At 43.3% G+C, this 14,870-nt stretch overlaps 1 protein-coding gene across 1 annotated transcript in view; it reads left to right on the forward strand.

Moving 5' to 3' along the window:
* Positions 1-14,870, forward strand: part of DNAJC5B (DnaJ heat shock protein family (Hsp40) member C5 beta) — a 232,722-nt gene that overhangs the window by 183,507 nt on the left and 34,345 nt on the right. Inside the window, exon 4 of the mRNA XM_077492798.1 lies at positions 3,071-3,245. Coding sequence (XP_077348924.1) covers positions 3,071-3,245 — 175 coding nt within the window. The remainder of the gene's footprint in view (positions 1-3,070; positions 3,246-14,870) is intronic.

The following is a 14,870-nucleotide window of genomic DNA, read 5'->3' on the forward strand; positions in this document are numbered from 1 at the left end:
AGGAGAGAACACTCAGCAGCTGTTTACACATCTGGATGCAGGAGCACTAATGTGGGACACCAGAATCAAACTTTTTAGGGTGTCCCACACAGCTGCTCCAGTGGACACTATAGGGGTCTCTACATGTGTGATACTTTAACAAAAAAGGTAAGTATTCCAGCTTTAGAAAGGAAATAAAATGTTCTTCAGCTTGGAACTCTGTGAATGAATGAATGAAATACTTGTATAGCGCACAATGCGAACTGAATCGCCTCTAGGCGCTGTCAAAACAGACAATTGTACGACACTTCCAAGTAAGGATGAGCCGAACACTCCCCGGTTCGATTCGCACCAGAACCTGCGAACAGACCTAAACGTTGTGTGAACTTTAGAACCCTATTAAAGTTGATGGGATTCGAACGTTCAAAATCTAATGATTGACAGGCAATGTTCGAGTCGAACATGAGTTCGATTTGGACTCGAAGCTCATCTCTACTTCCAAGCAATGTTTCATATTCCTATTTCTGCCCTGCAATATCTGTGCGCTAAGTATACCTATTTTTTATTCACATAGGGGAGAAAAAACTCAGGACATCTGAGCACACCAAGGACCCCCCACCTCCAAAAGAGAGGGAAGTCACCAAAACACAAGCAGAGGATGAGGAGGGAGAGGTTTTGGAAGTGTGTGAAATTGTCACCACAACAGGTGAGTGTCTGAGACCACAGCTTCAGGTAAGATATCTGTTCCTGAATATATATAATACATGGTGTGATTTCCTTTTTTGTTTTTTTTAGGTGATGTGGATGTTGTGGAAGAAGAATCACATTTCACCAGTGAAAGTGCCCAGATCCTCATCGGGGAGAGAACAGGGTGCAATCGCGATTTTGAAAATCTAAAGCAAAACATCAATGATGTTCAACAAAATTGAAGAACATCATTGATGTTTTAGGGAGAATATAAAACACACACAATTTAACCCTTTTATTTTGTGTATTTTTTTTTTTTTTTTACGTTTTAAAGTATTTCAAAAGCCAAATTTTGAAGATGCACACAGTGTGTCAACATGTGTTATCTACCATCCAGGGATATCCATGTACGCATTTTGTGGCTGCAACCCCCTCCTTGATTCTAAAGTAGCTGAGAGAAAGGGGTTGCACCCCCAAAACACGTCTATTGATCCCCCATGATGGGAGCTAGCACATGTTAGAATTAGGCAAGGGATCCGGAGGGAAATCCCCAGTTTGAATTCCAATTTGTGTGCATCTTTAAAATTTGGCTTTTACAGGGGTGACATCATGCCATATGATGAAGGCAAGATCAACACCGTTTTGACATAATAATGTCTGATATTGCCTTCACTTTATCAAAGTTGAACTTTTTAAGTTCCTGAGTTCTGTATGCTATGTTTTGAAACATGCATATTTAACCAAAAAAGGATATTTCTAATTAATGTGACAAAAAATAATGTAAAACACCAAAGTTGTTGGTTTGTTCAAAAACCCTTTTCTAAACGCACATGTGAATGTGCTTTGAGTAAAAAAAAAAATCTATTTAACAATGTGTGGCTTATTCTTTCAATAATCAAAAGCAGTTTTTGGAGTAAAAGTTGGTGTTTACAGTGACAATGGGGATTATTTACTAAAGTCAACTCCAGTTTGCACTACAAGTGCAGTTTCATGTGCACTTTTAAGTGTACTTGGAGTGCAAAGTGGATTTTTCCTTTAGTAAATAACACCCACAGTGCTTTCTAATTTCCCACAATCATGCCATTTTCATGGCTCAACAAAATTAATTCAGGGTGCTGAAAATGATGAATATTTTTGTCATTAATGCCTTACAAATATTAACAACAAAAACAAGGTGTGTGTAGCAGACCCACAACATAATAATAGTTTACTGAAGAAGAGATCATCACCTCATGTATCAAATAAATTACATTTGCACTATTGAAGAAAATGTCCAAAAAGAAAAGTCCAATGGAGAACCTAGGAGACAGCTAAAAGAAACAAAGGCAGAAGGACCAAAGGAAATCTTCTTTGAGTTTAAGTTCAAAAATTTAGGATAACATGTTTCTTAATCAGTTTCTGGCATATCAATGGCCCCCCACCTGCAAAGTCCACAACATACTTCTGTCTTACTTAGCGGGCGCTTTGGGTGGGCAAGCCAAGACGGCCAGCTTTAAGCACCGTCATGGTTTCTTGTTGAAGTCCAGCCTCAGGCCCAATTGAGGCCACATAGTTCATTGAATTTCTCCTTAAATAGTTGTGTAGAATCCAGCATACAAGGATTATCTGGTTAGGTTTATATTCCGCCATGTTGATTGGCGTAAGGAATAGGCGGAACCGGCTGGCCATTATCCCAAAAGCGTTCTCCACCACTCTTCTGGCTCTGTCCAGATAGTAGTTATAAACCCTCTGGTCCAGGGTGAGGGTCCTCATGGCTTCAAAATGGTTGGCTGGTCAGAATGAACTAACAGAAAGCACTGAAAAACAGAAAGGCTGCAGCTGAAAATCAGATACAAGTGGACAATAATGCACTGAAAATCAAATACATAATAGAAATATGAACCCACAAGCAAAAACTGAAGAGCAGTAACGATTCGAAAAGCAGGAGGCTGAAAAGCGTGAATTGTCTGTCACCAAACTTCTACTAACAAAAGGTTAGCAGAAGGAGCCCAAAGGGTGGCACACTTGGTATTCAACTTCCTCTTTCTAGTGCCCTTGTACGCATTGTACGTCATCGCGTTCTTGACGTTCGGAAATTCCGACAACTTTGTGCGACTGTGTGTATGCAAGACAAGTTTGAGCCAACATCCGTCGGAAAAAAAACATGGGATTTTGTTGTCAGAATGTCCGATTGTGTGTACGCGGCATAAGTGTGTCCTATGTGTTTTGTTACCAAATATGTATTAAAATTGTCCACCCTCCTTAACTTGAGTAAAATGAACTCCTTGAACACTTTCATTTAAAATTTGTTGGCGTAACCTCTTCAATAGAATTCAAACACACTGACTGGCATTTTAACAAAATAGATGCATTAAAATTCCATACAATGTTCCCTGATCAGATGTTGTAATTTCTTTTTGTCTAGGGCCTGTTTGCGATCTGTGGACTTCTGACTGGTTGCTATTTCTGCTGCTGCCTTTGCTGTTGCTGTAATTGTTGCTTTGGAAAATGTAAACCAAAACCATCAGCCGGAGAAGATTATGAGTACAATGTGTCCCCGGAAGACCTGGAAGAGCAGATCAAAACAGACATGGAATCAGGTGGTGTATATATCTCTATAAATGTCCTAAAGAGGTAGTACAGTGTATTTTCAGTGAACACATATTTCTAATTATTATTATTGGTTCCCCTTTAATCATTTTTTATGTGATTTTCACATTTTAAAAGCTATGCCATGTCAATCACTCTTTCTTGCAAACTTTCATGTTGGACTATAAGCAGCCATGCCAATGCACAGTGTACTAGCATTCTTGATAAAGCTATTGCAGTAAAAATTGTGATGATGAGGCGCCACTGGAGCATGCACACATTCACAAGAAGTTCATAGAAATGATCTACCGGTTCATTAACGTGAAAAGGCATAAATCTTGAACAAAGAGAGGGGAAAACTGTGTCTTTTTGTAATTACCAAAAATGCAGTCCTGTTTTACTTGCAATGCTTTACGAATCTTATGTGAGAGTTTAGTTCTACTTAAAACATGAAATTGAAAACATGAACTTGTTTAACCTATAGAGGGAGCTCTGCATTGATTCAGCCTCTTTAAGGCTCCCTGCTTAACAGCTGTTGAGAAAAACATCAGTCTCAATACACAAATATGGATAATCCATGTATTTAAACAATTATAATTATAGAAAGAAACACAATTTTTAAAGTATTTAACACACAGTAGTAATATAATTTCAAGCTGATATATATTTTTTTTTAATACATTTATTCAATGTACTCAGTGAAATTAAAAGTGCATACCTCACAACTTCCCAATGAGGGACACTTGAGGCAACGGACAACATCCAGCGCATGCCGCGGAAAGGGCCTTGCTATGTACAGAGTGCAGGGTTGAGGGGAGCACTACTTACAGAGTGCAGAGTTGTGGGGTGTGCTATGTACTGAGTGCAGGGTTGCGTAGCTGTTCCTGAAGCCGAAATGCTGAGAGGGCTCTCCTTGTGGCTGAGTGCTCGGTGCCCCTAAAGGTGGTAACAAGGGACACGAAGCCCAAAGAAGCAGGGGTTGCCAGCTGTGCAACAGATGAGAGATGGTGATGTGGAAGTCTCTCTGCAGGGGAATTCCAGATGAGGTGTGCAGTAGGACCCAGGAGAACTGGAGGTGGTGCAGACTGCACACAGCACAAAGAAGGTTGCAATGGCAAATGAAGCAGGCTGGATACAATAGGTAGGTGATGCAAGCTGGAGCAACAATTGAGTACTGTAGATGGGTGCAGCAGTTAGGCACCAAGGTGGATCACAGCAGAAAAGGCACAGCAGAAGGCATAGTCGGGGATTGTAGCAGAGTTCAGGAAGCCAGTGGTCAGCAGATCAGGTATTAGAATCATAAAGTGTATGTGCAGGTAGCCGCTTATGGAAAATCAAAAAAGACACGTAAAGGTTGCTGCCACCCTTTAATTCCCCAGACCTGATTAGAAGTCCATGGCTTATAGCTGTATTAAGGTATTGGTATGGGCTGTTGGCGCTACCTATGTTGGATTGCTTTGGCTTCTGCTAAAATTATATTACCTCTATCTAGTAACCCAAACTATTTATTAGATAATTTTAAGGGATAAATAACATCAATACATGTGCAACCCCGTGCCCCCTATTATATGCACTAATAGTATCAGTAACATGCATTTAAATACCCTCAGAAGTTGAGGAAAAAATTAACCATAGACCAAAGGCTATATTAAATTAGGTGAAGGGTAAGAAGAAGGGAAAAAGCCAGCATAAGTGGATAAATAAATGAGAGGTAGATGATAGGATACCCTATATTTATATACAACGTTCTTTCCTCTGGATTAAAACCCTAGAGATATTTCCCTCTACACAATCCCTCTCATTTGTATACGCAGAGAGTATTACAGGTCTAAATCATATGATGCTATCCTTAATTAGACGCAAATGTGCAAAAATTGCAAGCTAATAAAGTGCATATTCAAATTATAAACCCATATGTTGCATAAGTGCTACAGTGAACAATTGTAAAGTGCAAAATAGTGCAATCTAGTACAAAAGTGGTAAAGTACAACAGTAATACAAGAATAACGATGCTTGTGCAAATAAACCCTACGGTTCCCAATCTAGGGACCCCAAATAGGGTAGGTTACAACATACAGAAAACATATATCATGTGTGAAAATTGCAAAACAAACAATCAAATTTCATTAGATATAAGTCCAATGATCGTCAACCATCAGGTTTGTAAAGCTTACAAAAACATCAAAAAACACATAAGAGCTAAAAAAAAAAAGGTTGAAAGACATTTTGTGCTCTACAAACTATTATTGCCTTGTTTCTTCCCATAATTATCTAGTTTACACAACCCTACTAGGCACACTGATATAAAATTACTTATGAAAACACACACATTGCTGCTAGTAAAACACTATCTTATTTATTTCCCAAGAAATTAGGAAAGCTAACATAAAGTAATAAAAGGACATTACAATATCACACAGCTTACAATCAGAACATATAATACAAGAATATAAAAAGATACTTATCACACGGTCCTCCGTGAGGCTTTGCTGCATCGGCTAGGCTCAGATCAGGATAGGGCCTTCACCATGAGGTTTAGGCCGGAGCCATTGCCCAGAGTAGGCCAAAATCACCACATGACAGGGTCGCAGCAGCAAACAGAGAGCATTGTCTGTGTGTGAGCCTTTTCATTCAAATATACACACCCACTCGTAGCCACCCCCATTTGCCTTCCATCCAATAGATTTCGCCAAGAGGCATTCCTTCACATGTATGTCCATTCTTCAGGAAGCATGCTGTATTGTCCACTATTGATCAGTGTCTCCAACGATGAGCCACCCAGCTTGCTCTTACTCCCTTTGAAGCCTGCAACCACACACACATCACAGCAGGGGGGTCCGAGTCCAGCTATTGTTCTTCTGATTACAAAGCTTTCATGTGCTTCATTCATTTGAGGCTAAGTGGCTACCTCAACCATGAACAAATACCAGAAGTATTATATGAATTCAATCCAACAAAGGTGAATAAAATGTGAAAAAGAAAAAAGAAAAAAAGAAAATATAAAAAGAAAAATAATAAAAATCACAAAAGTATATAAAAAAATATAAAAGATAAATAAAAATAAAAAGTAAAAAAGTGGAAAAAATACAAAAAATGAAAAAAAGGTGTTCTTTGTGTATAAAACCAGTGCTCAATATGTAAAGTTCTGCTGGACTTTTATAATATTCACAGCGTTCAGGATCCCAACTCAAGAGAGAAAAGAGAGGTTACTTTTGTGATCATGTATATTTGGTGACTTCTGTGCTCGTTTCCCCTTTTGGGTCCCCACTCACCAGATCCAACTATAAACAGGCATGTAAAACTCTCCACAACTATGCGCCTTCCTGTTAACGATTCGTCAGTCTACCGGTACTCCTTTTTTCACACGGTGATGTTCCTTTTGTCAGAAAGTGATCTTGAGGCAAGGCTACAAGGCAGCCTGAGCACAGCAATACTACATTGACACCCTCCAGGTGGGTGCATATATATATATGGTGCATGGGGTTGCACATGTATTGATGTTATTTATCCCTTAAAGGTATCTGATAAATAGTTTGGGTTACTTGATAGAGGTAATATAATTTTAGTAGAAGCCAAAGCAATCCAACATAGGTAGCGCCAACAGCCCATACCAATACCTTAATACAGGTATTAGAATCATGGTTAGGCAAGCCGCGGTCATACACAGGATGGGAAACAAGAGAAGATCCATGGGCAACCTGAGGTCCGAGCTGGCAGTGAGACAAGAGGTACCCAAGGGCAAGCCAGGTCAGTAACAGGTGATCAGAAACCGCAGCAAACACAGGAAACCGGAAGCTGAAGACCAGTCAGCAATGTTCATGTGCCACAGTCATCTTTTTAAAGGCCTGAGGGCGTCAGGGTCTGACATACACTAACACACACGCGTGTTCCCCATGGCGAACATGCATTTACAATACGTGTGCATATATTTATGTGTATGCAGCCATAGTGGGAATTGGCTACTGTGCCAGGTCTGTGGATGACTATCCTTCGGCTTGTTCCCTGACAGCAGTGTTGCTCTATGTACTGAGTGCAGGGTTGCGCTGTGTACTGAGTGCAGGGTTGCGCTGTGTACTGAGTGCAGGGTTGCGCTGTGTACTGAGTTCAGGGTTGCGCTATGTACTGAGTGCAGGGTTGTGGGATGCGCTATGTACTGAGTGCTGGGTTGAGGGTGAGGGAGAAGAAGAGGAAGAGAAGGAGGGGGGAGGATAAGGAAGGGGGAGGGAAGAAGGAAGGGGGGAGAAGGGAGGGAGGGTAGAGGGAGAGAGGGTAAATGAAAGATGTCTGCAGTCCCTCCTGCAGAAAGGTGTGTGACACAGTACCTTCAATGCAGTGCACGGAGCCCATTCTAATAGCACGCTGCTCCATCCAGCGGATTTCCTGCTGTCTCTGCTGCCTGCACCTTCTGGCCCCCGTCCTAATCTCCGGTCAGCTTGTCCATTGGTCCTGGGCTGAGAGGTCTTCGAAGCTCTTCTCCCTGCTCCAGGGCAATTGGTTCTGGCCGCCCTCATGGCTCTTCATCCCCGCCGACTCCTGGAGCCCTCGGCCGGGTGCTGTCCCTCTCCCCGAACCTGCTGCCACTCTCAGTCTGCATGTTTGCCCAGAGAAGCACCCAATTGGTCAGGCTAACCCTGGGTCCACAGAGTGCCATAGGGGGAGGTGGAGTCAGTAGCACTGACATGAAGATCATGCAGAAATACCTGAGCACCGTTAGCTGAAAAAAAGCCTGTGCCAGCGCGCCCCTGCCAATAATTTCAATGGTTTTGAACTTGTTCCGGCACTTGGCTCTACTCCAGGACATTACTCTGATTTCCGGGATGGTCCCGGGCCAATCCGGGCCTGTTGGGAGGAATGAAATTTACCCCTGCATCCAGAGCCCATTACTCAGTGCATTACACACTCTGAAATCCTTCAATAGGAATGCTTGCTCTGGCAACAACTGTCTAAGAGAGAATTTCCCTCACTTCAAAGAGATTTGCTTTAATGTCCCAGTGGGCTTGATTTACAAAGACTAAAGAATGCAAAATCTGGGCAGATTGGCTACCATGCACCAGATGTTGCATTATGCATTTTTAGTAAATCAATCCCATGTTTTTTAGTGATTACTTCAGTAGACAGTCTGGCTATTGCAATAACATCAGCTATAACTAATGGAAGTTGTGTTTTTTGAATATGAGAAGGATATCTTACCTTAAGCAAACCATTGTCAGTTATGACAAAAGATATGCCCTAAGATGGCAAGAACAGTTTTTTGTTGTTCACATTCGTCTTGCAGTCCTTTTCTGTTAAAACAAAACTTCACCCTAAAGAGGAGGTTCTCCTTTGTGCCCTACTCCCCCCCCCCCTCACACACACTATTTTTGGAACTTGTTTTTGCGGAGGGAATGCGTACCTGTTAAAACCTATTTCTTCTCAACCCCACCCTCTCCCCTCAGCCCTCAACCTTCTGGGGCATGTCACAGGTCCCAGAAGGCTGCAGGACCATTTTCAAATCTCAGTGTGCTTCAAGCATGCCAAGTCAGCTGTGAAGCTGCAAGGAATCGCAGCCGGCTGCCCACCATAAAAATGCCAGAGACCTGAAGACCAATAAAGAACTGGTTCAGATGAAGATGGCACCCTTGACAGGCGAGTGTCCTTTTCTAAAACGAGGCAAAAAAACACTTTAATGATAAAAGCCATCCTGGTCAGACCTGAACATGATTTCCTTTCATATGTGTCATAGTTTGCTTTCCAGTTGAACAGGGTTTGTACTTTCTGAAGGCAAAAAAAGACACAGCATTTTTCATCCCTTCACTCTTTGGTGGTGATATAATACAAGATAAAAATAGTTTTCGTGAGTTTGTGCTCATCTATACCCTGTTCTACAAGTTTTTTGCCATTGTTGATATAGTGAGTCAGTTTCTTTATCTTTCTTTTAACAGTCTATTTCTGAAGCAGCCAAATTCCTTGAAGGTATCTATGAAATGTGGTAAAAGTAACAAAGTCACCCATATGTGTCATGAACACTCATGCCTGCCAGTTTTTTGGCAAAGATTGTTTCTGTACGGGTCAAAACAAAGTCTCAAGTAGAGGAATTAAAAATGAATTAAGTAAGTCATCGAACACAATGCCAAGAGCAAGAGACAGTAGTAACTTTTTAACTGGAGAAAAAAAAAAAAGAAATTAGTTAAAAACAAAAATCTTGGCTATCCATAGGCGTAAGATCTTCTCTCAAAATGATCGCTAATGCTACATGGTTGTTTTTGGACATTTTCCAAATCCTGGAAGGTTTTTTTATTAGCTGCCCATTCAAACTGATTGCATGGATGATTGATTTAGTCACCTTGGCGGCTAGCAAAATTGAAGTGGGGTAATACCAATGCTTCTAGCTCAGTGGCTGCGTCAGGACCAAAATCTGAACCTGCAACCTCTGCTGTGTCTGGCTGTATGTTTTCTTGCTGAGTTACGATGCTGAGTAAGATTCTTGACAGCTCCTGGGAAAATTCCTTGGACAATCTTGCCATGTACCTTGTTTCCAGGGAACCTTGAACTCTTGCTCCTTCCATGAACTTCTGATTTTAAGCCATGTCTTTGTGCTTCCTGTTTGCCAGATTATTGTGCTCTCATCAGCCAATATCTGGCTCTTGTCACTTCTGCTGCCGTCCATATCTTTGCTACCAATCTTTGGTTTGTTCCATGACTACACTTCTGCTTGATCTAAACCTGCACTTGTTACTGACCTTTGGCTTATTTACTGACTATGCTTCTGCTTGTTCCCTGCCTGCTACATACACTACTGAAACCTGGGTTGCTCTCCACCTGGTGGGGCAGACCTTTGTACCATGACCTGGTATAACATATAGCAAAACCCATCTCCACTATCAGGAGTTCTGGCGATTAACGGTTAGTGCTTAGACCCCACACCTCTGGTGAGCCTGCATCATGCGCCAGGGTGACTTATTTGTATACTTATTCTGCTGGTTGGTGGAAGCCTCTCTACTGTACTACTATAGCAACTAGTCTCTCTGCCTGACCCCTGACCATGGCAGGCTATTATTGTCACCTTGGCATTTATTTGATGCATAACCTACTCTAGTTGCTAAATCTAATTATGATCACTATTACCTTAGTTTTCGGAATCTTGGCTTATACCAATTTAGCTGGTTTTGTAATAATAGCATAGATGTCTGAGGACATACAAAAAAAATTAACTGGATGATGTCAAATCAAAATGGCAAATATGCTTGGCTAAATCTTTTTTGATGGATAAGATTTATGTCACTGCAAATAAAAATACACAATTACATTTTTAGAAGGGAACTCGACACAATTTTAAAAAATGCTGACAGCTTTGCTCACACATCCTAAAAAAAATATACAAAAATAAATAAATTTTAAATATCCCTTAAAAGAGTAAAGCACTAACTATGATGTATTGTTACCTAGCTTGAATAAATCTTTCCATTAACTGCCTTAATTGCCTTTGGAAAAAAAGCTCTCTCTGTACCTTCACACACACCGAATGTTGAAAAAAAAAAAATACAATGTAGGCTCTAGGTGCTGAAAACCCAGCACTAGTATTTTTTTTATTGTTGGGGATTGTGAAAAAAAAGTGGACCTTGCACCCTTTGACCCTGAACCTGACCTTTAGGCTTCTCCATACATTTGACACTCACCTAAACCAAGCTCTGAAACTATGCTTAACCCTTCATTAACCTAAAAAACTGTATCTCCTCTAACATTGGACACCTACTCTTAACGTAAATTTTAAAATTAAACCTCAACACTTAAAATGACCGAAACCACAAACCCCCCAAAAAAAGGTAATCTATTGCAGTCTACCAGATGTGATGATTTCCTCACTTTCATTTATGACAGTGAGCGGTGGATGCAGGGGAGTGGGGGAAGCCCTTAACAGCTGGGGATTTTGGAAGCCTTGACATCACCCATAGGCTCCCATGTCTAAGCCGTTGTCAGTACTCCTCTGTTTCGCAGCTGCTGCTGACTGACACAGGGGAGCAGAAGCTGTGCAACAGCATCAGAATAAAATATATTTTTTTACACAGATTGGCTGGAATTCTACTTTAATTTTAATCCTGTATCCCACATTAAGTAGTTGAAAACCCTTACATATATGCAGTGAAGTGACTAGCCTCAGGTTATACACAGAGATGATGTCGCATATCTGGTTAGTGAGCCTGATGTGCAGAGGAAGGCCTCTCATATCTCCGGCTCGGGGGACCACTGATAGTGAAACAGTAACTGCGAGAGCACAGTGAGGAATGAGTGCCTGGGATCAGTCCAGTAGTCTGCGATGGTAGTAGCCGATACTTCACTGGAAGAATGCCAGGTGATGAAACCGCTAACAGGCAGATGTGACAGCAGGGCAGACTGGAAGCAGCAAGGCCTGCACAGGAATCGGCCAATGACAGGCTGTGGATAGGCAGCAGGAGGCAGTGTCAGGCAAACTAGGTTTTTAACGATCGAGCATATCAGGCATAGAAGGCAGACAGAAGAATGGTCAAGTCACAGGCCAATGTCAGCAACAGTCAATGGATCAGACAAGGGCAGAAGGCAGAACCCGGGGACAAGCCGAGGCCAGAGCAGGTAGCAGACAAGGATGGTCAGGAGTAAGCCAGGTCAAGATCAGAGGTCAGGCACAGGAATCAGGAACACACTCACAGAACGCTGTATTCCTAACAGTGATTAGCTGTTAGGTACCTGGTGTTGTAGCCCGACTTGTAGAAGGAGACCTCTCTTATAACGCTGGTTCAGGAGCCACTGGAATGGGAACAGCGATCTCAAGAGCACAGTGGGTAGGAGTGCCTGCTGGAATAGGGCCGCTGGGACTGATAGCAGAGAAGAGATCCCTCTGGATGGCTGGACGGCTGGCGGAGCATGGCTGGAAGTTGATAGAAGAGCTGAGAAATGCAAGCAGCAGCTACAGGAGCTGATGAGAGGAACCACAGGCACAGCAGAACACTGAACAGTCAGCAGGTTGGAGCAGGGTCGGACGGTCCAGGTCAGTAGGCGAGCAGACAGGTGATAGCAGCAGGCAAGGCAGCGTCGGTAAAACTGGCAGATGTCGGCAACGGTATCACAGGCAGAAGTGGTAGCAAGGTCAGGCAGGCCGGGTCGGGTTTGGAGAAGGCAGAGAAGTCAGACAAAGCCGGGTCGGTAACAGTAGCAGATGATCAGGTTCAGGTTCAGGTAATCAGATACACAGGAGCTGAGACGAAACAGCGTCGCACCAGCGCACTAGGAGAACCTTTAAACATTCAGTGGCGGCAAACAGCGGTATTGCGCACGCACACATGCCTAATGCACGAGCGCACGCACGTGCGCACGCCCGCGCACCACTCTCGCACGCGTAGGCGCGCGCACCGTAAGCATGCACCGACGCCTGCCAGTGTGAACACGCTGAGGCTCAGTTTGAGAAGAAGCACACATGCGCATGCGTGCAAGCAGCTGTGCCTGTCCATCGCTGATAAGTCTCTGACATTGCCCCCTCCCAAGGGGCAGCCTCCGGATGCCCAGCAAGTCCCTCTTTTCCGGATGGGCAGATAAGTAGGCGCGAATTAACCGCCTGGCATGGATATTGCTGTCAGGTTCCCAGGAATTGTTTTTCGGACCAAACCCCTTCCACTTAATCAAACTGAATACGTCCCCATCTTCTTCTGCAATCAAGGATGGCTTCCACCTCATACTCCTAATTTCCATCCACTAAGATGGGTTCTGGAGGTCTAGTTCCTCTATCAGGGAAAGGATCAGGGACAGCAGGTTTCAGCAGTGACACATGAAACACAGGGTGAATCCTCGGGCAGGGCTAACTCATAGGAAACTTCATTGATTTTCCTCTTTACTGGAAATGGTCCCATAAATTTAGGTGCAAGTTTCCTGGAAGGACAAGCCAATTAAATGTTATCGGTAGAAAGCCATACCTGATCGCCAAGTTGTAGGGTCAGTTAACCTCTTCTTACCTGGTCAAAGGCTCTCTTGCTGTCTGCCTGGGCTTTAGCCACTGCCTCCTGCAACACCCGGTTATTATGGCTGAGGAACTCCACTGTCTCCTGGACCACTGGAACTGAGGTTTCTGAAAGAAAGTGAGGCAGAAAAGTTAAATGAAAGCCATAATTGGTGAAAAAAGGGGACTGACCGGTGGCTGAATGACAAGCATTATTGTAGGAAAACTCTGCTAAGGGCAGCAGGGACACCCAATCATTCTGCACAAGAGATGTGAAACACCTAATGTACTGTTCAAGAGTCTGGTTGGTCCTTTCCGTTTGTCCGTTGGTTTGGGGATGATAGGCCGAGGACAGGGCCAGCTCAATTTTCAGGATCTCACACAGGGCCCTCCAGAAACGTGAGGTGAACTGAACTCCTCTGTCGGAAACTATATTTGCTGGAATTCCATGTAACCTCACAATTTCTTTAATGAATATGCGGGCAGTCTCCACAGCAGATGGGGTCCCTTTTAGGGGTAAAAAATGGGCCGTTTTGGACAGCCGGTCTACAACCACAAAGATAGCCGAGCACCCCTCAGAGCATGGAAGCTCGACTATAAAGTCCATGGTAATCATTCTCCAGGGTCTGTTGGGCACAGGTAAGGGTTTCAGCAGTCCCCAAGCCCGATTTCTTGGCGTCTTGTTCTGGATACAAACAGGGCAGGAACTGACGTACTTCTCACAAAAGTCCTTCAAGTTGGGCCACCAGAACGTGCGTCATACGAGCTCAAGGGTCTTACGGACCCCAAAGTGGCCTGCCAGCGGATGATCGTGAAGAAGGGACAACACTTTGACTCAAACATTCTTGGGAACAAAGATTTGACTTCCCCTCCAGAACAAGCCATCCCTGGACGTTAAAGTGATCCCGGTGGGTTTTGAGGAGTCAGAGGACGCTAGTTTGATCAAAGAGAGAAGATCTGTCTGTAAGAGTAAAAAATTTCCGGCAGGCAGTATGGTATTAGAGACAGATGAGTCCTTTGGATTGTCATACATGCGTGACAGCGCATCTGGTTTCACGTTCTTCGATCCGGGCCAGTATGTTATATGGAAGGAGAAGCGCGAGAAGAACAGGGCCCAGCAAGCTTGTCGAGGTCTCAGTCGTTTGGTAGACCTTAGGTACTCTAAGTTCTTATAATCAGTATATATTAGTACCGGATGTGCAGCGCCCTCCAACAGATACCTCCACTCCTCCAAGGCAGCTTTAATAGCGAGCAGTTCTCAGTCGCCAACGTCATAATTCCTCTCTGCAGGAGAGAGTTTCCTAGAGAAGAACCCCACAGAGTGCATTAGGTCCTTGTTACCTTGACGTTGAGAGATGACTGCTCTTACGGCCACTTCAGAAGCATCTACTTCGAGAATGAAGGGTAAGGACAGGTCCGGATGACTGAGGATTGGGGCAGACGTGAATTTTTTTTTAAGCTCTTCAAAGGCACTCTGGGCCTCCTGAGTCCAGCAGAAACTAGAGCTTTGTTTGGTTAGTTGCATGATGGGTGCAATTATAGCTGAAAAGCCTCTTATGAATTTCCTATAGAAGTTTGCAAAGCCAATGAAGTGTTGTACGCCCTTCTTTTCCAGAGGCGCCGGCCAGTCTAACACAGCAGACACTTTTTGGGGATCCATCTTAATGCCCGTTGGGGAGATCACTAGCCCCAA

The sequence above is a fragment of the Lithobates pipiens genome, unplaced genomic scaffold (assembly GCF_037356315.1).
Source record: "Lithobates pipiens isolate NorthernLeopardFrog02 unplaced genomic scaffold, aLitPip1_a1.2 Scaffold_19, whole genome shotgun sequence".
Classification (NCBI taxonomy): domain Eukaryota; kingdom Metazoa; phylum Chordata; class Amphibia; order Anura; family Ranidae; genus Lithobates; species Lithobates pipiens.